Source organism: Carettochelys insculpta, chromosome 17 (assembly GCF_033958435.1).
Source record: "Carettochelys insculpta isolate YL-2023 chromosome 17, ASM3395843v1, whole genome shotgun sequence".
Lineage (NCBI taxonomy): Eukaryota > Metazoa > Chordata > Testudines > Carettochelyidae > Carettochelys > Carettochelys insculpta.
The window spans coordinates 13,132,123-13,157,141 of NC_134153.1; the positions used below are offsets into that span (position 1 = coordinate 13,132,123).

Genomic DNA, 25,019 nt, shown 5'->3' on the forward strand with positions numbered 1-25,019 from the left:
TGTCTCAGTTAGTGCCAGTTTGCAAAACTGGCATGAAATTATCTTATTGCACATAAACCATGCATTATCCCTCCAGTGGAAGTAACTATAGGTTGTTACCAACTTGGAGCAGATGTAACCTACAGGTGAATAGCTCCTCATGTTCCATCACCAACCCAAAGAACCATCCACACAGGCTGCATCTACACTTAGTAGAAACTTCAAAATGGCCATGCTAATAGCCAGGTCAAAGAATACTAATGAGGTGCTGAAATGCATATTCAGCACCTCATTAGCATGCAGTCAGCTGTGGCACTTTGAAATTGCCCTGTTTAACTGCCACGCTGCTTGTCTACACCAGGGTCCTTGACCCCACCGACTTTGAAATCCCCTTATTCCTATGAGGCCATAGGGATAAGGGGATTTCAAAGTTGGTGGGGTCCTTTCGAAAAGGACCCTGGTATAGACGAGCTGTGTGACAGACAAATGCACCGATTTCAAAGTGCCACAGCCGGCTGTATGCTAATGAGGTGCTGAATATGCATTTCAGCGCCTCATTAGTATTCTTTGATCTGGCCATTAGCATGGCCATTTTGAAGTTTATATTAAGTGTAGACACGGCCCCAAAGAATTTATTTTGCTCTACTCCCCATATCAAATGGGCATCTTCCAAGTATGAGCTCAGCCCAAGCAAGGAACACAATATTCTGAAGGGACACTTCAATCAGCAAGAAATCAAATGTCTGAAGCATGTAACTCTGGGGGTAGTGGTGCTGCATGAAGGTAAAATATTCGCTCAGAATTCTATCCCATTTCATAGGTTACTTTGTATTATACAGTTCTGTCTTCACTAAAGCAATCACAACACTTAAATGAACCGCCTCCCTATTATTCTTCTATCATCCGCTTGATTCATAAAAACAAAAAAGCAGTAAAGTAGCACTTTAAAGACTAACAAAATAATTTATTATTTTGTTAGTCTTTAAAGTGCTACTTTACTGCTTTTTTTGTTTTTATAGTATATAGACTAGCACAGCTTTCTCTCTGTTGATTCATAAAGGACAACAAATACTTCTCCCAACTGAGACACTCTTGGAACTGGATTAATTTTCACATTTTCTCAAAGTTCCCTGGTGCACTCCTCTTACAAAAAGCAGTAATTCAAGCACATGCGAGGGATTTCTCTCTTTAGCCTCCAATATCTTCTCCATTTCTAATACAGAAAGAAAGAAAAAAAAAAACATTATTGTGACTAATCAGTATGGAGGACTTCCAGGACTGCCCTGCAACTACTAACTGCAATTCTTCAATGATGTGGTGGGAGGTTGGGTTCGTGGAGAGGTAAGGAGAGAATATCCTCTTAATTAGTGAACCTCTTTCCATCAGTCAGTCTGTTCAGGTTGACTGCCATATATGACAACCAGAGACTTGGAATGGAAAATGAAGTATTAAGCAAGTAAATATATACCTTAACACTCTAATGAAGGAAGATCTCATCAAAGGAAGATCTGTAAGCTAGCTAGATCAAGATACTTTTTAAAGGGCCATAATTTAATATTATGTCTTAGTAAGCCAAGGGAGACCCATGGATACTATCATTATCAAGGAAAGTAAAGGCTGGTGGATGGCATGAGAAGATCTGTGTACTGATATGGACGGAGGATCCCAATCCCCCATGTACTTTAGATTCACTGTATTGTGTGCCTGTGCTCTAGAGGCTTTGGGCACATCACTGCAAGCTTATGCAGACAATTGCACAAATTGGAACAGCAAATGCCATTAGTACAAGCTGCAGCCCCTTAGAGAAACCAAATATTTAATAGAGAAAATCCTTATTAACAATATTAAGGCAATGCCTCTAAAATCGCACAACATTTTGGACCACATTAAACAACTAACATCTCACAGCTCAAGGTTTCCCTTCTCTCCCCCCCATGCCCCCTACAGCAAATTGTATTGCTACAGAATCACAGCAAGTCAGAAATCCCATACCAACCTCTGATGTATGCCCATACCAGTACATCATTTGAGTCATGATCATCACTGCAATACATACTGTACCAATACTGAAATACTTAGCTTGGTGGAGTGTATGAATGGATATACTGTACATCTTTGGAGTTATTTGTACATAAAGTACAAGACAGACTATCATCTACTGTTGTGGGACACCTGATGGAGGGAAACATATGAAAGATACAGGGGGCTAAAAAAATTTCCTTTCCATTGTAGGTTGAGCTCAAACCTTTAAAGCCATTTTAATATAGACTGCTTATTATATAATAAACAAAAATTTGCAATAGAAAATAGAAAATGATATTTTCATGAGGAAAAAAATCATCCCTATGATTACTTAGGCTTAGGAAATTATTTTAATTACCTAAATTTGTTAAATAATGACAACAATTAAGTTTTGTTATTTACACTTTTAAATATCACCTTGACAATTATTAATGGTGCAAAATCTAAACTAAGATCAGAGGGGCTCAATTATGCTCTGTTTTAAGAGGTTTCTTTTTTTAATAGTCAATCCAAATATATTTTTTAAAAGTTTGGAGGAGAAAATATGTAAAAATCACTTATGATTTTGCACATCTTTTAAGGCATTTAACCTCCAAACCTTAGTCTCATAAAAACCATTCTAGTTTAGGAAATTGCAAGATAAGACTACAAAGAACAGCACACCATTTTTGCACACAGTGAACATCTAATTACTGTACTTTCTTGTAAACTTCTACTCTTATTTCACATAATTTTTAAATACTGCACAGTATTCCAAGTGTTTGGATAAAGAACTGGATGACCACTCTGGTAGCATTATCAACGGTTTTGACATTTTCTGTACAAGTTGTGCAAATACTTCTTGCATCACCAAAGCATGTATTACAAAGAGTTCTGTTGAAACACTGCACAGACTTTGTACCACTCGGGCTCACACATTCAAAGGCAACTTTCAGGAGTGCAGGTCCAACCATTCAGAAGAGAAAAAAAATTACATATGCACAAAAACAAAAAAATCATATAACTGTTGCCTAGTGTGACTTTACACCAACAAGAACAACAATAAGGACAATTACTATTACAAATAAAATTAAAATGACAAGCATCTTCCGATTCTTCTTCTGATATTGTTCAGCCTACAGAAACAAAAGAAAGGTAATTAGTACGTTAATTTCAGCACTGGTCAAAAGCAAATTTGGCACACTTACACTATTTGATGACACATATGACATTTCACAATATACTGCATGGTGGCCACTTTGGGTACATCTATGCTGCACCTCAGTTAAACATCTGCAGTTGCTCATGTCTACTGAGTCAGGCTGTGGGATCAGATAACTGTGGTGTAGATGTTTGAGCCTGGGCTCAAGCCTGGGCTCTAGGAATCTTTCCACTCATGAGCTCCAGTCTGAACCCAAATGCCTACATAACTTTACAGCCCAACTGCCCAAGCCCCACAAAGTTAATTCAGCTGATATGGGCCAGCTATGGGTGTTTATCTGAAGTGTAGACATAACCTTATGACTCAATGACTCAGGTCATCACTGTAAAGGGACATCTTTAACTTGGTTTAGATATACTGAAGAAAAGTAAATGCTGAAATCCCATTTAGCCACATTAGATTAATTCAGATACGAGGGAAACCTCATAATCACAGAATTTGACCTCTTGTCAATTAAAGTTTGGCTCTGCATATAGTTCTTGGAACTATAGTTCTTGGAAAATCTGTGTACCCATGGGGTGCTGTGTAAAATATTACTTTTGTTAAGATAGAACTGGCAAAGCCGAAAGTGTAAACAATAACTAAAATCAGAATTTTAGATTGTTTAAGGTGTAAAAATTACTTAAGTTGTGGACACAAATCAGGCAGTTGCGCATACAAACATCTCCAAGCTAGACAGCTGGTCAAAATTCTTTAATTTTTTTTTTTTGGTATTATTTTTACAAAAGTGGTTTTTGAAAGAAATTAAATTTTCACAAAAAGTTTCGTTCTATTTTAAATGTTTTTGATGCAGGAAATCAAAGTGAAATTTTTCCTTTGGTTTCAATTGGGATTGAAATTTTGATTAGATTTTCAGCTTTCTGCCCCCTTTGGCATCTTCTCTCCATTCTCCCTCTTGGGAGTCATCCCCCCTCCCCGCCCCAGAAAAAAAAAGCTCAAACTACAATTTTAAAATTGAAACGGAACAATTCTTGTTTTGATTTCTTAAATCAAAAGAGAGAAACTCCATGACAATTTTTGAAGAAAATGAACAAGTATGTTAGAAATTCTTCCATCAGAAGTGTTTCATAGGGCTAGTCAAGTAATGTTAACTAGCCACTTTCATTTGCAATCGTCTGATGTGCAGACAGCATAAATGCACACCTAATAAGCCTGGAAACCTGGTTGTTACCATCCCAAAACAATGGCTTGTGTAATTTATATTTTTTTTTAATGAAGGAGGAATATTTGAATAATATTAATGACATTAGGTCTCCAAAATGAATTAAATGCAAATCAGTTGGTACGTAGACTAAGAGGTAGCTTGATAGTTTGAAAGAGCGGTCCACATTAAAGCAGAAAAGAAAATTGACAACATATGCCTTAAAGAAGATACCAAATATACTGAAAATAGCAGGAGCTATGTTTACATTATCACGATGATTTGCACATATATGTTCTGTGACTACAGGTTGAACCTTTCTAGTCCTGCATGCTTGGGACCTGACTGATGTCGAACCAGACAATTTGCTGAACCACGGGAAGTCAATATTGTCTAACATTATCAACATGTCCACTGTTTACTGGGCTTCTATTAGACATTTAGGAGTAAATTACAGCTAAATAACATCACAGAACACATAGACACAGGATTAGTGGCTGTAAACAAACTTTATGGGACTGCGGGAGACTTGACCATACTCATGGTAAGTGGACATCTGGCTAACTAAAATCATGCTGGGTTACAGATGTTGCCAGACCAGAGAGGTTCAATCTCTAACTGGATTTCTATCAAGAGCTTAGTTACAGCCCACATCTATAGGAAACAGTTAGTATAAAATGCACATTGTACTAAGGATCCAAGCTCTAATCAGCATGCCCCAAGAGATGTGTGGCACAGTCACTACCAATGACTGCATCTTTTCAGGTCTTATTTATTTATAGCCCATTTTGTATGAACTGGTGGTCATTACTTTAAAAATTACAGCCAGGTAATCAATGCCATGTTTTCAGTGTTCACCAACTGATCTTTATACCCAAGGAGAAGGAAACTGATAGCAATCTGCAATATGCAAAGACCGAGTTTACAATACGTAGACTTCCCTTGTTTCCAAAATATAATGGCCAAGGAGATTCTAAGGTTGAGCATAAACCTCTCATTCCATTTTTCTCCAACCATGAAACTAACAGAACAAAACCCTACATTTAATAAAGAAAAATAAAATAATTTTTGTAAATTTGAAAAGTCCAATCTTTTCAAATACCTCACAGCAAAGATATTCAGAGCAGAAGCATAAGGCTGGACTTAATCCTAACGGATGCTGAGAAAAATAAGTAGTGTTAAACCCCACAAAAAACAATGCTTGCCTATTAAACCCAAGCCTAAAAGCCTTGAGCATGTTAAGTGAGGGATTTAAATCCACAATGATGGACCTAAGTAGCCAGCCTGATTTTCTGTGGAAGCTGCATGTGGTTGAACAACTGGAAGTCAAGCCACCTATACTTAGATGCTTAGCTATTAATCAGGGGCTTAATTCCAGGAATCAAGATTCACTTGCTTTTACGTTCACAATTGGCACTGAGCAATTGTATTTGACAGAAGAGATACCATTTTTTTTTAAGTTTAGCCGTGATGTTTGATTAATGCTTTTAAAAAGATCAAAGACTGTCAAGTAACCAAATATGCAGCATCTTACACATCCTCTTTGTTTACCTTATGTAGTTGTTTCAATCCCTCTTCAGTTTTTATACATGACTGCTCAACATTGTAGTCAATTCTGTCCAGAACCGTACCCTGAATAACAAACAGTTTTAATTAGCATGAGCCTTAATCTAAATAAATACCACAGAACAAATCAGTTACAATTAACAACAGGATGGTAAATAGGGTTCATGGCAAGACAAATAATGAATTATGCAGGCTATGCACTTCTTCAAAAGAAAGAACTGGTCAAGAAAATGAATTGTCATCTTTAAAGGAGCTCCTAGCTTAGCTGCCTAAACAACGGGACTCTTACATATTTCAAATTGTGAATGTATTAATGGTGATCTTTTCAGCTTTCAAAGTGTAAATGCAGGTCCAGTTACTTGTAATGACCAAAAATGTCTTTCAACCTTAAAACTTTTCACAATCCTGGGAAACAATGTTGGAACTCCTGGTTGGTTCTCTCAACATCTCAAATCCTTGTGCCAAGGAAATGAATAGAAACAATGGACTTCCAAGCCCTCTGGGTATGTCTACATAGCAACCAGGTGGAGACTTCCAAGCAGTGATACATAGACATGTGTTAGAAAAGGAGAATTTTTTAACATGTGCAAACAATTTTCCGTAGCCTGGAAAGCACTGGGGAGGGTGGGGGATATGCAAACTGGCTTGAGGCAGACACCAAGCATGGAATATTACAGCCCAAAAGGTTAAAATTTGGCAAAGTTATAAGAAATTGAAAAGAGGATCTTACAGGGAGCACTCTCAGACACCCATAATACAGGCAGCGCTACCAGCAGTATAGATAATGTGGGTCCACACACCTGTTCCACTATCATTGCTCCAAGGTCTCTAAATATTTCATTGAGATCAGAGATTGATTGCACAATCTGGCGGATTTCTCGTTCCCGTTCTTCCACCATTAACGTGTTTTGTTCCACCAATACTAACTGGTCATCTGTAAATCCCTGTAGAAATGTAAGATTTAAATGATGAGCCAACAGTAACAACAGTAGTAATAAATATAAGTAACTGTCATCCTAATGCCGGGGGGGGGTGCGCTTTGGAACTCCAATGGCAGTCACAGACAATATTAAGAAAAAAATCTCCGTGTGCAACTGTGCATTAAATATTTAAAAATTTGGGGCTGCCTCAAAAATAAGTGTGGATTGTCATCTGTTTTTCTACTAGAGATGTTTTAAATCAAGCCATGAATAATTTAAACAGAAACTTCCACACCCAAAATAGCCATAGCCGGCTAGCCGTAAAAATCTGCCTCAAAGTAAATCTGTCCTCATGTATAAAACGAAGAAAGTGACAAAACATACAAGTCAATTGTAGTTTTGACGTATCTACTGAATGCTCAGTATCCAGAACATCTTATAAGGTTAACTGCAGTTAAAGTGTGTATGTTACAGCAATGATTGTGTTTGCAGGATTCTTTTTCATTATACAGACACTACTATTTTTATATCCCAAGGCCATTCACTACAAAGCACTGTGATCATTTTCAGGCTTTCTTGTTTCACTTCAGCTCTAAACGCTACATTTATTATATATATAAAAATCAACATGGAGTCCGGTGGCACTTTAAAAACATATTTTTATTACGGTGTTAGGACATAAGTTTATTGAAATATAACTCGCTTCCTTGGATGCTGAAGAAAGAGCAGCCATACAGAGATGGGAGTGCAACATCAGTGCTCATAGAATCAGAGTGGCTGTAGCTTGTCTCCAACAGTGATGAGACAGTGGGAGAAGCTAGTGGAAATACAATCCACCACCTTTTCCATAAGTTCACCACTTAACCCTTTGGCATTGGAAGTTAAGTGTTGTGCATGGCTAAACAGAAGCATACTGAGAAACATGGACATGGCAGGCTCAAACAGTTCCCTCAAACACTGATGTCGGCACTTGTAAGGGACACATCTGGCATGTGTGGTGGCCCTGAAGATGTATATTGTGTAATATACCAAGTAGGTGAGGTAGAAGTGAAGCATTAAATTTGACCCATACTGTGTAACTATGCTATGCCAACAGAATTCCTGGGTCTCTGGAATGGGGGCTATGCCTCTGTGCTCCCAGAAGGGGTGAGACCTCAAGTGGAGGGGGTGGGGCTGAGGCAGCCACCCTTCAGGACCACCCAGAATTTGCAGCACAGGTCTCTGACAGTGATTTAAAGGGCCCAGGGGCTCCAGTAGACACATGTAGTAATGGTGGCTTCCAGGAGCCCTGGGCCCTTTTGAATCATTGGGTCCTAGGGCACTTGCCCCCCTTTGCTTCCTCCCCACCGCTTGTCAGCTGACCAGCTTTTCAGAATCTCTCCATGTGCCCTGGGAAGGAGGAGTGAGGGGTGACAGTGCTGCCTCCGCAAAGCTCCCAGTCCCCATCAGGGAAATGAGAGTTCAGAAGTCAAACTCATGTCTCCCACACAGCAAAAAAATCAAACCTAATCCCAAATTCCTAATATTATGAAGGACAGTCTGTACTCTCCCTTTTCATCAAAAAATTACGGCATGGTATGTACTACTGAACACATCTTAGAGACAATGTGTCAGAGCAGAAAAATACCTTTTTTTTTTTTTTTTTTTTAATAATTAAAGTCTTTAAAAACCCTCCACTCACTTGCTACAGTGCTACTAGGAAAACACTACAGCAACTGGCAAGACACAATTCCCAAATGGTTTGATGCAATCCGATTCTCCTATTTATGAGCACAGTGAAAACAAACAAACAAAAACCCCACTCTCCAAGAAACTTCACTTAACCCCTACTAATTTACCCGATCATAAAGAGTATTGTCCTCTCCATCATCCATGAGTGGGACTGATGTATCAAAGAAATGCTTGGATCTTTCTTCTCGATTCTTCATGCCTGTATAAAGAGAAAAAACTGTGGTTGAGTATAATATTCAGATACACAAAGCAGAAAGTCACTCAGATCCACCAAAACCATTTTGAAATAAGGCATTTTGAATATTAATGTATATTAGGCAAACAAGTGTTTGTACAAAAACTTAAGGATGCAAGAAACGTGAAGGAGAGGGAAGAGCAATACAGCTTGAACCTTTCTAATCCAGCACCCATGGGACCTGACCTGTGCTGGATGAGAGAATTTGCCAGATCACAGGAGGTAAATATTGTCTAGCACATTATCAACACTTCCACTGCTTACTGAACTCTTAGAAGACATTTAAGGATAAATTACAGCCAAATAATGGCACAGAACATGGTGAGCCAGGACTGGTGGCTGCAAACAAACTTTATGGGACCATATGAAACTTGGACATACCAACGATAAACTGGTTGTCCAGCTAACTAAAATCATTCTGGTTTAGGATGTTGCTGGACAAGGGAGTTCTGGATTAGAGAGGTTCAACCTGTATCAGGTTATTAGCCAGAAATTCCTAAGTGACAAACACAGAATTTTAATCACCATAACCAGTTGCTATTTACAAAGCATGACCAATTTTGACTACACAAGATGCTGGTTAGATCACAACTCAATCATTATGTTCCCTTAACCTCAAGTAATTTAGCATGCTCTAACATTCAGCATATCAAATTTAAATGGAGCTTTTTTTGTTGTTGCCCAATCTTTAAAAAAATATTTTATTTCTTTTAGCAGAAAAGTGCATTATTAGGAGCGAGCAACGCTAGAGGTGATGAGTAGATACAGACACGAAGATGATTGGGGCCTAAAGTATTTAGGTAGATACTTTGTCAGATGCACGGGTCTTTGCCCACAAAAGCTTAAACTACAATAAATCTGTTAGTTTATAAGGTGCCACAGGACTTCTCGTTTTCTTTTTCTTTTTGCAGACACAGATTAACATGTCTACTCTTCCAATAGGTAGATACATGCACACTCGCTCTCCCTGGGCAGCAATTTTCAATATGTCGCCCCGCAAGTTATTTTCTAGGAAAGAAATCCTCTCAGGTGCATGTCTCCATGACCCCAAATCTTACCTGTGAGAAATATAGTGCTGGGCTACAGGATGAAGAGATATTAGCCCACTATTAAATAGATAAGGCAAAAATAAATTGGTGCATTTGCCTACTTACAGAATTTTGGACACTGCACAGTGTATGAGAGGTATATTGCATATGCCATTTTACATTCGTCTTCTCTCTCTCCTCTTTGACTGTCAGGCATTAACATTTATTAGCAATCAGTCTGAACGTGTTGCCTACAGCACCCACAGCTCCAATCTCTGTAGGTCACTTTTTAATTTAGTTATTAATTCCTTTTTTTTTTTTTTTTTTTTTTTTTTTAATACCCACTTATATTTTGGTGTCAGCCACAAACATAAATTACTTTTATTTACACGCAAAATTCTACTGAACTTAGACAAAAGAGGCATGGAGCAACCATGTAGTGCTCTTTTACTTTCTGAATTTATCCTGTCAAAACACACCTTTGGAAGTCCAAACAACATGCATCACTGTTTGAAGACTAACCGCTGCTTCACCAATGTAACAGAAGTAGTTCAGCAGAAGATTTGCAAGCAATTTGCATACCACGTGTTCACAACACAATTTCAGAAAAAATTAGGTAGTTTCAACCACGATTACAGAATAAGTTAGTCTGTACATAAGACTCTGTATTCATATTTATACTGGATACTTGTACCACGATGATGCAGAGTATATTCACTCATTTTACAAAAAGAACAAAAGGAGGCACAGTTAGTGGTTTCACCAGTACTTAGCGCCAAGAACTCCTGAATTCTACTCCTCACTCTCTGTGATTTTGGACAAGTCAGGGTAGATCTACGCAGCAGTTAGTTTGAAACAACAGCTGTTGTTCTAAAATAACTTTGCTAGCATCTACACAACACTTATTGGCTTATTTTGAAACAGGTAAACCTTATTCCATGAGGAGTAGTGCCAGTTCTGAAATAGGGGCTGATAAAAAGGGAATAGAGCCTATTTCAAAATAAGTTGTGCATCCAATGACTATTTCGAAATAGGCTCTATTATGGGTAGATACTATATTTCAGAATAGCTTAGTGCTATTTCAAAATTCATTTTGTGTGTAGCAGTGTTATTTTGAAATAAGCTATTCCAGAAGTAATGCTGCTGCGTAGAGATACCCTCACTTAACTTTTCTATGCTTGTTTCCGCAATGCAGAAAGTGAGGGAACCACCTTCACAACACAAAGGGAACGGGGTGAAACTATTTGTTCAATAATTTACGGACAGAAGGTACTTAATATTATGTGTCTTTGCAGATGCTTACGTTTCAGATAGTCAGACTGTGCATGCCTAAAGTTGGTGGATAGCTCCTGAAGGGACTGTGCTAAGGAAGACACTACATTTCTAAGAACACGCTCCTCTTGTTCTGTACAGTTACGTGACCTACTTTGCAAGGCCTGCACTGCTCTCTGGCATCTGTGAAATAGCTGAAAAAATAACTATCATTAGTCAAAGAATAGTACACCATTTTAATCACCACATGGTTCAAATGCTCAATGAAGGACGGTAATATTTCAAAATAAGGATTTTTGAAAAAAAAAGTGAAGTACACTGATGTCCAATCTGTCACTTAAATGGATATAAAAACACAGAATACAGATGAACATTAAAACGCCAACAAATTTTCAACTAAATGTAAACAAAAGTTTTCTGTAAAGATTTACAGATTTTATAAGTGACTAACAGAGTTGTGATTAATCAAATTATGATACTTACTTTGTGAATAAAAAGGCATTCAAGAGAACATGCACGTTGTTCTACACAAGAACAGTATCTACTCCATTAGCAAGCAATTACAGGTTGAACCTCTACAGTCCAGTACTCTCTCATCCAGCATGATTTTAGTGAGCTGGACAACCACTTATTTTGGGTGTGGCCAAATTTCTCATAGTCCCGTAAAGTTTGTTTATAAGAGTCCTGGCCCTCAAAGTTCTGTGCTGCTATTCAGCTGTAATTTATCCCTCAATGTTTTCTAAGAGCCCAGCAAGCATGGAAGTGTTGGTAATGTGCTAGACAATATTGGCCTCCCACGGTCCAGCAAATTCTCCAGTTCGGCACCTGTCAAGCCCCAAGGGTACCAGACTATAAAGTTTCAAGCTGAACTTCAGTTCATAATGGAGATTCATATTAGTAATACTACTATATATTTTATAATTCCTTTACAAACATCAGTTTCTTGAGCCTTACAGTATTACTGCGAAGGCATTATTACAGATGGGTACACCGAGGCACAGAGCAACTAAGTGACTTATCATTAGAGATGTTAATAATTAATCGGTAAGCCTCACCCTAAGTGGATGAGGCTTACTGGTTACAGCTAACTGCCAGTGGCTCCCCCACCCCTCCATCTCCCTCCCGCAAGCAGGGGGTTGCTCCTGCCCCACAAGACTGCCGAAAGTAAGGGCTGCTCCAGTGCAGCTAGAGTACCCTCGCCAGTGGTGGCCAGGGGAAGGAGATGCCAGAAATGCTGCTCTGACCTCCCTGCCATGGACAAGAGCTGCTTCATGCCCCCCTGCAGCTTCCTCCACCCGTTTAATGATTAAGCAGTTAATCCTAGCATTTAACTCTTTAAAATGGGATTTTACAACCCTAGCCATCATAGACTCAGTCAGTCATTGAGTATAAGGTCAGAAAAGACCACCACCATCCAGTGTGACCTTCTGTATATCTCAGACCACCAACACCACCCAGGATTTCAGTGACATAATGGAAGAACTACACACAGAAGCCAAGAGTTCTGTCTGAATCACCTGTTCTAACCACAAGATTGCACTGATTAGCAAATGTAAATAAACATTATTTCAAACTAATCAGTGCCACACCACAACAGAGCTAAGTAAAGCAATGACTTCAAAACTGAACATAATTAGCATCTCTGAAACTTTATCTGCACCTGTGTGATTTCTTGGGTAGTAATTTCTATTGCATGTTCTTCTTCACTGCTATCATCCAAAGTAGGTCTGTTTAAATATTTGTCATGAAGACTGGCTAATTCTTTCATCTTCAGTTTAATTCTACTGATATCGTCCTGAATCTAAAAGAAATGAAAAAAGGATGTAATGCCACAGAAGAAAAGGTTCTGACAAATATCAAATAAGTCTATCTAAAGGCATAATTAACAGAACATGTATTGTACAAAAACAGGCAAAGTCATAATATATAATCCTGTCCTTTGAACGTGTGGTCTCTGACCTTGTTGCTCTATTGACATTTTAACTTAGCATAAACCTTCCACAAATACACACTGGATGGGGACTATGGTGCTTTCAAACATCTAACTCCACTAGATTGGACCATAATATAGTCAAAGAACCAAATTATATAAAACTACTAGTAGATCAAAACTTTAAATTTAGAAGGGAACATGAAAAATACAGATTGAACCTTCACCCATATCACATGGGGTATCTACACATTAGGAACGAACTTGGAAGTTAGGTACTACTTCAAAGTAGCCAGCAGAGAGTCTACTATATTTTCCTTTCCTTTGAAGTTAACGTCGAGGTAGGGAGCCCAACTTCGAAGTCCTTGCTCCATTCCCAGAATGGAGTAGTGCCCTACTTCAAAGTTTAACTTCAAAGTAGGGTGTGTGTAGATGCTCAACTTTGAAGTTGCTTACTTCGAAGTTATTCTTTGAAGTAAGCAACTTCAAAGTTATTTTTGTAGTGTAGACACAGCCATGGTGTTATAATACAAACCAAGTAAAATGTATAAACTAAAGGACATAATTTAAAATTGCTTCTTGCAACACAACTATAAGGTGATTTCTTACAGATGTCTGCAAGCTACGTACTGTGCTTGTAAAGTCTGAATATGCATCTTTGTGAATATATGATGGTTTTGTATACAGAAAAGGTCATAATTGTAAATTTTGGGAGAACATTTTTAGAGGCCTTTTTGAAATCCGTACTAGTAGATCAGCCTTACTTTTTATACTGTGTTTTTTGCATTATGTATGTAAAATAAATTTTAAACTTAAGACCTCACTGAACTAACTTCCTTGTAAATTACTATACAATAAACCTTATTGCCTTAGTATTGTCACAGCTATTTTCCTGATAAAATCCTTGAAAGAGAAACTATCCCTAATAACATCAGCTAAGGAACTTACTTCTCCCACTCCATCAACCCATCTGGGAGGTAGTCGCTTTGTTACACCAACTGCTGCTTCAGGATCTAAACTGATCCCGGATACTAGCGCCATGCGATCATCTGCAAGCTACAGAGGGTAAAAGCAACAGAAGACAAAAAACTATGACTATATATATATAGCCAGTTAATTTATTTGTGAAGACTGTAATTTCATCCTCCTTTCAAAAAAACCACCTTAAAAGGGTCTAAGAGAATAGTTAGTGCACTCCATGTACAGATTACTCATTAGTGACAGGTGCTCATTTTCTGGCTTGTATCTTGCATGCTAATTAGCAACATCCTTGTGTACTACCAGGATTTGAAAGACAGAATCCACTCTGCAACTAGCAGGCAGCCAGACATTTTCCTCTCTGTCGAAAGCTGGGAATCAGGAAGCCCTTGAGCTGGACTAAGGGAAGTGGCCTCACTCAGAGTCTGTTGCCACAAGATCCTCATATTAGCCACAATTCTCTACTGACCAAGGATGCCCAAAATATTAAATTTTCATTTCAAGGACTTACTGTATATACTCATTCATTAGCCCATTCATTTATAAGCCAATACCCACAAAATGGGTAGGGAGAAATTGTAAAACACTATGATTCTTTCATAAACCAACCCTATACTTTGGGGATTGGCAAACTTCATTTCCCAGCCCCTCAGAGTAAGTGGCTGATGTCAAGAGATTTTTTTTTTTTAAAACCTGAAACATCTGCAGGCATGGAGCCCTGCAGCTCCCAGTACCTGCAGTTTGCTGGTCCCAGCCAATGGAAGTGGCAGGAAGTAGCCGCCAGCACACCCCTCAGCACCGTGCCACTCCCCTCCCCCTGGTTTCCATCCAGCCACAGTCACTGGGAACTGAAGGCCTCTGGGTCCACCAAAGTGGACCCACTGACAAGCTGATCTTTGCTCTTTGATGATTCACTTTTATCCCCCTCCAAAAAAAAATAAAAACAATCAACTTATGAGCGAGTATACATGGTATATTTTTAAATATGTTGTCATGTCTCAAATAATATGAAATTTCCAACTAACCAAAGATAATATTTATTAGTTCCCTGTGTACCTAAGAAAAGAAATTTTAGTCTACAGTGAGTTCAAGTCACATAAAAACCCATTAGGAATCTCATATTATGGTGGCATGGGCTGGATAGGGAGATAGACCACTATATTTAGTAATTAATCACTTGAAATGTCTTCTAGAATTGATATGAAGAAAAAAAAAAGAGGATCGAAATCACAATGACCAGCACATTGAGGCAGCTCACTGAGGCATGGGAATACTCTTCCAAGAAGCCCTACAGATTCCTAAGAGATGGAGTGTAAGGCAGAGCCCAGATGTGAATTCCCTCTGGTCCACAGCAGCATTCAAGGAGCCAGGGGTAGGAAAGAAATCCACTTTTGCTTCCAAAACCCATGAATCCATGTATGTTCCCTATATCTTCTCAAATGAGGAAAAACATCATCTGTAGGCAGGCTACCCACTTGGAGTATACCAGAAGACCCTCACTGGCACTTTGAGCCTCAGAAACTGGAGCATCAAGAAGCTACTCCATACCTAAACAACAAATTTTCTGAGGTGAGGAACCTTTCATGGCTTCTGAGCCTCACATGGGTAGGTGACCGCACCATCCAAGTGCGGTAGAGGGATAGTTTTACATTTAAAAAAACCCCAAATAGTGATAGGTAGAGGAGCTGTCTGGAAAAGGCAGGAGAGAAAGCTAAAGAAAATAAAATGGTACATTATAAGGCAATGTGCCCAATTATTTGGGGTAGAAAAATTTTAATGGAACTTGAGGGCTTATGCTCTTAGGAGGCATGTTTACAAGAACTAAACCAGTATAAATGATCATCTATACCTGTGCAATATGTCTATGTAAGCACGTTACCACTATCTGCCCTCCCAAGTTCCCTTCTGCATGTTGCACTTGCTTGGCGTATCTTGTCTACGTAGCCCCGTTCCTGATGAGATCTGCAACAGCAAACACCTGAATCTGTGCAGGGCCTCACTGGCTTTAACAAGGGTCTGTCTGCATGGAGCTGGTTGCAATATCAGGGACTTGGATTGTACATAAACCTGTAGTTGTACAGTGCTTAGTACAACTGAGCCTTGATCCTAGTTAAGGCTTCTGGGAATAACCAAAAATAAGTAATGATAGAACAACCCTTGCAAGGAAATCAGTAACCATACAGGCAAAGCTGCCAATAGAAATGTTTTCAGAAGAAAATCAACCCCAAAACCTTTTTGTATATGCACATGCATTAACTCTCCTAGCAAAAGTAAGCCTTTACAATGCCCCACTAGCATCACAGCTGTTTCAGTGGGTAGTATGATACTGAGTTTAATGCTGTTGGTAGTTGAAGTGCACTGATTTTTTGATATCAGTGTGAGGACAGCTTTAAATAGAGGTTGAGGAGCTAGTTTACAGTACTCGAAAGTGAAACAGATTTCTATTTAAAAATAGCGTGATTCCAACCATATTTGAAAAGCTGAAAGACTTTAAAGGAGAGAGAAAGAGAGAGAACTAATCACAGAGGTTATCTGCAGAGTTGCAAATGCTCACAGTAAGTGTGCAGCAACCTTATTTTACAAATCTTACTGTTAGCTGTAGGTCAAAAAAGTTTCACTGCACCCTCAACAGGCACCTAATAAAGCCTTACTATAAAATAAAGAATAAAAAAAGAGCATAACATCTTTGCTCAGTCTGGCAACGACTGAAGGTTCAGTGCTCATCTCAGATATGCTAATACATATCTGTTACAAGATTTGAGATAATCATGTAATACACTTGTTTATCCTCAGTCAGAACTGTGTCCTTAACATGCCCATTTTTGCCTTAGCAATCTCTTGGTGCCCTTCCTGCCACTCCTCTTTACCACCAAAAAGTTAGCAGCAGAAGACTCTTAATTGATATAGACACATAAAACAAGGTAGTGTACCTGAATCTGTTCTTTTTGTTGTTAGCTGCCGCAAATGTCAATGTTTTTGATTTTTTTTAACGTGATTGAAATAACTTGTCATTAAAAAGGGAAGTGAACACAGTATGCAGTTAAAATGAGTAAGACTCATTACAGGTCTGTACAAACAAGAAAACTCTGAGGTAAGGCAAACAGTTTGGTAAGCAATATACAATACTTCATACTTCCATAGCACTTTCCTTCAGAGTACCTCAGAAGAAAATGTTAACAAAATCTTCAAGTAATATCTTCATATAACTAAGGGGTAAACAGAGGCATGGAAAGGTTAAATGACTTGTCCACAGAAAATTTATGGAAGAGCCAGGAATGAGACCCAGGTCTCTTGACACCCAGTCCTGTGCTGCTGCCATTAGACCATGCTTTCTAATTTATGTCAGTCAGCCTCCTCTCTTTCCTGATGAAGAACTGCTGCAATGCTCTGCTCCAGCTACAAATGGAAACAATCAGCTTCTATATACGACATTGGAAAATGGTAGAATGGATTTATTGTATAATTGAATAAAGCTGCATGAATGGTATTTGATAACTGTACTTTAAGAAAAGCTATCGGAAAACATTTTTGTCAGTTCATTTTGTTTAGGTTGCATTTCAAAGTAGGTCGCTGTATCAACAGCATATACTATACATGATTGCAAAGGCAAGATTTTTCAAATGTCACGTAAACAGGATGTCATATTAGAGAAACCTCTCAAGAACTACTTTGCGTAAGCAGATAGCAAGATGTACTTTGTAGCTGTGCAGATCAAAAGTTATGCAAATTGTTTCTGGTGTACAATGCTTTTCTGATTTAAAAGCTTAACACTGAAGATATGCTGGTAATAAGCATGCTCCCCAAAGGCCCTGCTGCTGGAAACATTACTCAGCATGATGCTTAGTCCACTGAAACCTAAGGGACAGTAATAAGCCCTCTGCCTGCTATAGCTTACAAAAACAGGAATAACAGTTAACAGTTCACCAGGTAATGTTTTTATATGTAGCGCCTACACACTACAAAAACTGTCTAGCTTATACTTTAATGTGACTATACTGCACAACAAAATGTCTCACAAAAACTCTCCTGCCCTCTAATGAAAAAAGCTGTCTCATTTGTATTATAAAAAATCAGTGATCTCACACTGTTAAATCTCAGAAATGAACAGTAAAAAGACCTGTATTCTAACTAATTATCATCTGTATTAGATGCACCATGGTTAAACAAAACATGAAAAACGATACCTCATCCAGCTCCTGATATGATTTGTTGATTCCATCAGCCCCATCCGTTTAGAGACATCAAAAGGTAGAAAAGAGAGAGAGACACACACATAGGACAGAGATAGGGTACAGTCAGTTGAGAAAGTACTGAAGCTTTATTATTTTTAATACATAGTTTACCAAGAACAAATCACAGAGGATCAAGAATGACTAATAAATACAGCACTCATAGGCATTTAGCCTGGTACACAAAAGCACATTTTTCTTTAACATTTATTTTGGGTGTCTTCCAGTAAACAGGAATACAATTTGCTTCTTTTAAATCAAGAAAAAGTCAAAGAATTAAGTACAATGTGACTTTCATTTACCAACTATCAGACAAAAGAACTGCCATGTAAAACACGTTTAAAATGAGCTAGAATAGTTTAATGTACCAAGGATCAATCATGTATATGCTCATAATAGCCAAAATCTGGTATATACTTGGACACGTGATTCAAGAAAGAGATTGGACGAGCTGTATGAATTATCGTTTGATATTTTTATTAGGCAATACTTGAAAAATTGACTTAACATACACATTTACTGATCACTTTAAGAGGAAATGCAGGGCATGGGGACAGGGGGGAAGCCACATCCAAATCCCAAAGGATGCAAGAGATAGTCTATGTACAACTCTCTAGTGTACTATAGTTATCAAAAAATGTTGCTGTCCGCACAGCTAAAAAGGACATAGACTAACAACTAAAACCATTTGTAACATTAGCAGTATAACTAATGCATTATCTTTGTATTGTATAGTGTAAGAAAGGGAGTCCAGAATGATCATTGAAAAATTAATAAAGCAAACATTACTTTTAAAGCAAGGAAAAATGCTACAGTGGTAAAACGGTGTGTCGTGCTATATTTAAATAGTTCTTATATTCATATAATCAGCTTCAGAAATAAAGAATTTAAGAATGCTAAGTAATTAAACCTTGCCTGAGTACCTACAATTTCCATTACATTTGCTTAATGACTGTCAGCATCAGGAGAAGGAACGATCCTACTGCAGAATTTTAAAAAATAACTTTTTACAGCAATTTATAGTACTCATGAAGGGTGGTACATGAACATCCTGGGAACTCTGTTTATCCAAAAACAACATAAGGCAAGATAGTGAAAATTAGGGCTTTGCCAAACCTGCCAGTGTGCTTCAAACCCTGCTCTGGAGGAAAAGGCAAATTGCACAGATGCTACACTGACAGGCATATTGATATGCACAACGTAAAGATAATTCAGTGTATGCAATTTTTGACTTCTTGTTGAGACAAGCATAAATTTAATGAAGTAAAAATCATGGAACAGACACATATCCACTAGGCAATAGGTCTAACTCTTAATTCATTTCATGCAAGGCAACAAGGAGACAGTGAAGCTTTACAATCACTGTCCACATTGACTGCAATTGTACCAGCACCAGACAAAATAGTTTTTTAGTCTATCAGAGCTAGTAAAAGCTTTGAAAATGTAAAGGTGTAAACAAGTGCTAAGTAGGACCATCCCATTACTCTTTCAGGGGAAGCTAAAATTTAGCACCTCTAGTTACAATCTGGACAAATTAAATTTTAGAAAAGCCAAACACAGTGCTAGAATAAAGTACATTTAAAATATACAGTAGTCCCTCGAGTTACGCAGGGGTGCTTTCTTCCCCAGCAGAATGCATGTTCTGCAGCTGGGGAAGCAGCAGCAGCACCTGGAGCTCCTTTAGAAAGGTAAATCCTGGGGCTGGAGGGGCAGTTGGAGAGGATTAAGCCTGGCGGTGGGTTGGGGCTGTGGGAGGGGGTTGGGGCGGGGGGGTTAAGCCTGGGGTGGGTTAGGGCTGGGGTGGGGGGTGAGGGGTGGAGTTGAGCTAGAGCCATGCAGGGGGGTGGTTTAAACTGGGGGCAAAGGGGTTGAGCCAGGGCCAGAGACATGAGTGTGGGGGAGGGGTGGAGCTGGAGCAGTGCTTGGTGGTGAGCTGGACCACGGAGGAGTTGGGGTGCGGGGTGAGAGAACCAGAGCCGCACACAGGGGGCTGAACCAGGGCTGGGGTGGCGATCCAGAACTGTGCGTGGGTAGTGAGCTGGGCTGCAGGGGGTCTGAATGGGGTGGGGTTGAACTGGGGCCGCACAGGGCAGGGGACGAGGTTGAGCACATTTTGACAGTCTACTGTATTACTAGGCGTGACATTTCAGAATAATTTGTACAAAGATAAGGGGAATATAGCTAACTATGAACAAAGATTAGTCTGCAGCAACATCCAGGCTGGAATGGAATTTACAGAATTAAGTACAGTTTCTCCTCACAGAAAATGCACTAATGAACATAAAGCAAGAAAGGAAGGAGGATCCATATGTTTACTGAAGGCTTTTCTAAACAAATGAAAAACTTGACCTAAAAGTGGAAGTGGACAGAGGTAAGTCTATACTAATATAATTTCAGCTAGCAACCAGATTATCTACATAGTTGGGCTGTTAAATGTGGTGCTTCATTACTTACTGAAATCCAATTTTTGAACTCAATTCAAATTGCCCTCTGTGTGCATTTACAAAAACTGCTCTCTATAATTATTTCACTGGAATCTTAAGTTTTCCATTATGGTCTGACTAGACTAACATTTACAAATCGCCACAGGTATGGAGTCTGTCCTCTTGCACTTGAGCTACTTTGTGGTATCTGCACCATGTACTGTAAGCACTTTGCAATAAAATACAAACAACAAAAGGTATAAAAACCAAAAGAGGAGACAGAGTAAACAATAAGATATTGAGGAGCAAAACAGAAAGGCCTCTCATATTTAAAGCATCTAATTTGGGGCCTCAGGTGCTAGAGAGAGCAAGAGAGAGTGAGTGTTTAGCTGAATAAATTAAAAAAAATGTACAGTTGTGTATGCTGGATTTTTGCCTATTTACCTGTACATATATCAGTGAACTGTGTTCAAAACGGAAAAATAGCAAAGCTAATTCCTACCAAGGAAAGAAAAACTGAATGACACATAACTAAAAACAAGCAGTCCTGTAGCACCTTAAAAAATAACAAAATGTATTTATTAGGTAATGTGGTTTTGTGGGTAAGATCCACTTCTCAGGTCTTACCCATGAAAGCTTATGACCTAATAAAAAAGTTTGTTAGTCTTTAGGAGCTACAGGACTACTAGTTTTTGTGAAGCTACAGACTAACACAGCTACACCTTTGAAACTCTGACACACAACAAATCACTTAGGGTCCTGATCTCAGTGGCACATGTGCTAATGAACGAAAGTGACTATCCATCCTGTTTTTCCCTGGACAGGCCCTTATTTAAGCTGTCTCACAGGTGTCCCACTTTTTTAAGAAATTGGACAAATTGTCCCATATATTGGAATGCTCCTGTTCCCTAGCACTCTGTGTTTTGGGATGGTAGCCTCTCCTGCCAGGGAGCTCCTCCACTGGGTGGCTGCCCTGTTTCCCAGAGCTCTGCACCTTGTAGCAGCAGCTCCTACTGTGAGAACCTCCTCTGTGGGGCAGCTGCCCCATTCCCTGGCACCCCAAGGTAGCAGCCCCCATTCCTGGTGAACTCCACAATGGGGCAGCTGCCTTGTTCCCTGCTGCCCTACACTTAGCTGTGGTGCCTCATTCCCCAGCTGTCCATGCCTCAGGGAGGCAGCCCCTGCTTCATTCCCAGCCCCCCTCACCTCCCTGTCTGCAGGCTTTGGAACATCCCCCACACCACAGCATTCTGGAGCCCCCATACTCCACTCCCTTTCAGCCCCGGTGCCTCCCCACTGGAGGCTGCAGAGCCCCCATGCCTGGTGCCTCACCCTGGAGCAGAAGCCACCATCGCCAAGGAGCCCTGACATATGCCAGTGTCCTGTACTTGCCACAGGGCAATGTGGTCACCCTACAATGAGCACTTTATGGCTGCACAGAGACCCACTCTAATTGCATCTTGTTGCAGGAAGGGTAGCTGTAACTTAGCCTTCATACAGTGGGACCAATTTTAAGATCTTTCTTAAGGACTCAGGGGGGACTTCACCTGAGTGAATCAGTATTAGACCCTGCACACACATGCACATGTTCTTTAAAACAAGGAGAATCAAAGTATGCACTAAAAATGCACCTGGTTTCATACTGACACAAGGATATATAAAGCTGAGTGGCCACAGCAGGTTTTAAAACAAGAATAAGTTTAATTACTTTTATTTAAATGGTTTCTTACTTTTTCATCACTCCATGTGGACTACAAAATGGGTGTTTGCATTCCATGCTCACAAACAGAAGTCCTAATAAAGTTCAGCTTTTAGATTGCATACAGGTGACAAATTCCCTATAAGAAATAGTGTAATTGTGGGGTGGGGTACTAAAGAGAGGCAAACAAGCAATGGCTCTGCGAACAAATATAAACTGTTTTACTTCCTTTTTCCTACACTTTCACTAAGTGTCCTTAACTAAGGCTATTTTCAGAATTTGGAGACTGAATCATGGTAATTTGGAATGCATCTATTGATTGAAAAACCACCACAAGAAAAAACAAAAAGACCTCTCAGTTCTAAGCATGTCATGCTACATGCACTTCAAAAGGCATTCAGGTATTTTAGCAGATTTATGACACCATGATGCATATGTCTCTTTTTTGCCTTAAATACAAATGGTAGAGATCACAGTCCTCCATTTTACTCCAGAAAAGGGAAAAAAGATACCAACAACTTGTCTCAAAATAAAACAAGGTTAAAGTAATGGTAATTTGCGTTATAGGGTTTAACAGTGCCCACAAAGTGAGAAGAAACCAGAATGAAAAAGATAGCTTTGTTTCTTTTACTTGGTAAGGGAAATGAGGTTGGGGAAAAAAAGAGGAAAGACAATTTAATATCTAATAATAATGTGAAGATATTTAAATAATGAAGTTTATTATTTATTGAGCAAACAGGCAAGATCAATTTGAAAGTAGGTATCTAGTCTATTCAATTTACATAGGGGAGAGGATGGGGTGAGGAGAGGTGATGTTGGAAGTGCAGGAGATATGGAAGGTGGGAGACGGAAGAGAAAGAAGTGTAGAGGAGATAAGAGAAAAGGAGATGGGTCAGCTGCAGGGTAAGGTGAAGTCAGGGAAGCAGGCAGTTTAAGGAGGAAAGGTGAGGTGAAAGCGTGTATTGGGGAGTGGAGATGGGATGAGGAGAGGATGGAGGAGACAATTAGAACACTTGCTGTCTGACAGTCCTAAACTGATGGCATTAGAGCAGCGAGTGTGGGATACAGTAGGATGAAGGGAGGAGACTCACCGCAGCAGCCATGCTACGTGAATTCAGAGGGCTGGAGGAGCGGTAACTACTCACTTGCTCGGCCAGCAGCTGCCGATTTTGGATCGCGTTGTTCCGCAACAACAAGAACGCGTCTGTTAAACGCCGGGTGGCCATGGCTCTACTTCTAGGGCCCCCCCCCCACTCCCTGCAGAGCTGTATGGAACCCCCGGCACTCCCGGATCCCCCAAGCCTTCAAGGGTCCCCTCCCTGCACTCCCGGATCCCAAAAGCCCTCACGCCCTCCCTGCACTCCCGGAGCCCCCAAGCGTCCCCCACTCCTGGAGCCCCCAAACCTTCAAGTGCCCCTCGCACCCCGAAGCCTTAAAGCACCCCACACACTCCCGGAGCCCCCAAACCTTCAAGTGCCCCTCGCACCCCGAAGCCTTAAAGCACCCCACACACTCCCGGAGCCCCCAAACCTTCCAGCCCCCACCACCACTTCCGGCCGTCCCCGTATTCCTCGATCCCCTCCGACCCTCTGGACCTCCAATGACTTCTCCACTTAACGGCTCCCAAGTCAGGCCTGTGCCCTGAGCCTCCCCACCCCTTTCCGGGGACCTCCTGAGCCTCCCCGCCTGTTCCAACCCCCAAACCTCCCAAGGGCCCTCCTAGGCCTGAGGCTGCCCCCGTCCCCAGATGAGCCCAGCTGCCGCGGGGCGGATACAGCGCGAGTGCCCGGCAGCTCCTTCCCGCCGCTCACAGGGGCCAGGGAGCGGGAACGAGCCCCGACTCCCTATGGAAGCCCTGGGCTCCATCCATCTTTCCTCCCCGGATCTGACTACGGCCCGGCTCACTTCCGCGTTGTGCATCGCTATTACTCCCTCCCCCGGTCGCGCAGCGCAGCGCCAGCGTTCCGGCCCCGGCTCGGTCTGGCTGGGCTCCTCTGAGCCTGTACTGTATGGGGCAAGGGTCAGGTTGGTGCCTTAGCTTGAGAGCAACAGCTGATTCATTAACAGGACAAAGTGCCCCACTGTGTGTAGGATCACCAAGCCACAAGCATTCAGAAACTGCATCATCCAGGCCCTCCAAACTCACACCACTGCCTTAAGAATCCCCAGCTATTAACACTAATAATTGTTGGGTTCTGCTGATTTGCCTTTTGGTTTTCCAGTATTTACTGTTTACAAGTTCCAGCTTTCCTGTGCAACCAGGAGGGCTGAAAATGAGCTTCTTGCATAATCACAAGACTCCAGCAGGTGGAGCTAAAAGAAAAGCCCGGGGCATTGACAGCTGACAACGCTTACATAAGTATCAGGCCTGGACACATCTACAGTACAGAGTTATTCTGGAATTGCTTATTCCAGAGCTATTATTCTGAAATCAGCTATTCCAGAATAATATGTCCACATTACAGGGAAGCCCTGCAATAAGCAAAACATATTCTGAAATAGCCCGGCCACACACACAGCCTATTTTGGATTAGAGCCACTGGAAGCACTCCAGGGAGGGCACCGGGGCAGATACTTCCCATGCCTGCTTGGTCAGGTTAGCTGTTCTGAACAGCTGTCTCACAAATCACGCCACCACTGCGTTCCCCCTGCTGGGACATAAATG

The 25,019-nt window shown here is 40.4% G+C and overlaps 1 protein-coding gene across 4 annotated transcripts; it reads right to left on the reverse strand.

Moving 5' to 3' along the window:
* Nucleotides 1-554: 554 nt before the first annotated feature.
* Nucleotides 555-23,583, reverse strand: STX16 (syntaxin 16). 4 transcript variants are annotated; one of them, XM_075011436.1, is made up of 9 exons: nucleotides 23,446-23,580; nucleotides 18,188-18,199; nucleotides 13,974-14,081; nucleotides 12,756-12,896; nucleotides 11,127-11,289; nucleotides 8,668-8,759; nucleotides 6,710-6,853; nucleotides 5,895-5,975; nucleotides 555-3,116 (listed from the first exon to the last, which is right to left on the reverse strand). In XM_075011436.1, the coding sequence occupies exons 1-9, from the start codon at nucleotides 23,578-23,580 to the stop codon at nucleotides 3,012-3,014; spliced, it is 981 nt and encodes a 326-aa protein (XP_074867537.1). In that variant the 3' UTR covers nucleotides 555-3,011. The 4 variants fall into 4 exon arrangements, with proteins under 4 accessions (XP_074867537.1, XP_074867539.1, XP_074867538.1 ...); XM_075011438.1 differs by lacking the exon at nucleotides 18,188-18,199 and having other exon boundaries at nucleotides 23,500-23,583; XM_075011437.1 differs by lacking the exon at nucleotides 18,188-18,199.
* Nucleotides 23,584-25,019: the final 1,436 nt, after the last annotated feature.

Coding starts and splice junctions, on each gene's coding strand:
- STX16 (XM_075011436.1), bottom strand. CDS start 23,580: ATGGCCACCCGGCGTTTAACAGACGCGTTCTTGTTGTTGCGGAACAAC. Junction 11,290..12,755: donor CTACCCAAGAAATCACACAG/GTGCAGATAAAG, acceptor TTATTTTTTCAG/CTATTTCACAGATGCCAGAG. Junction 6,854..8,667: donor ACAATACTCTTTATGATCGG/GTAAATTAGTAG, acceptor ACATTTCTACAG/GGATTTACAGATGACCAGTT.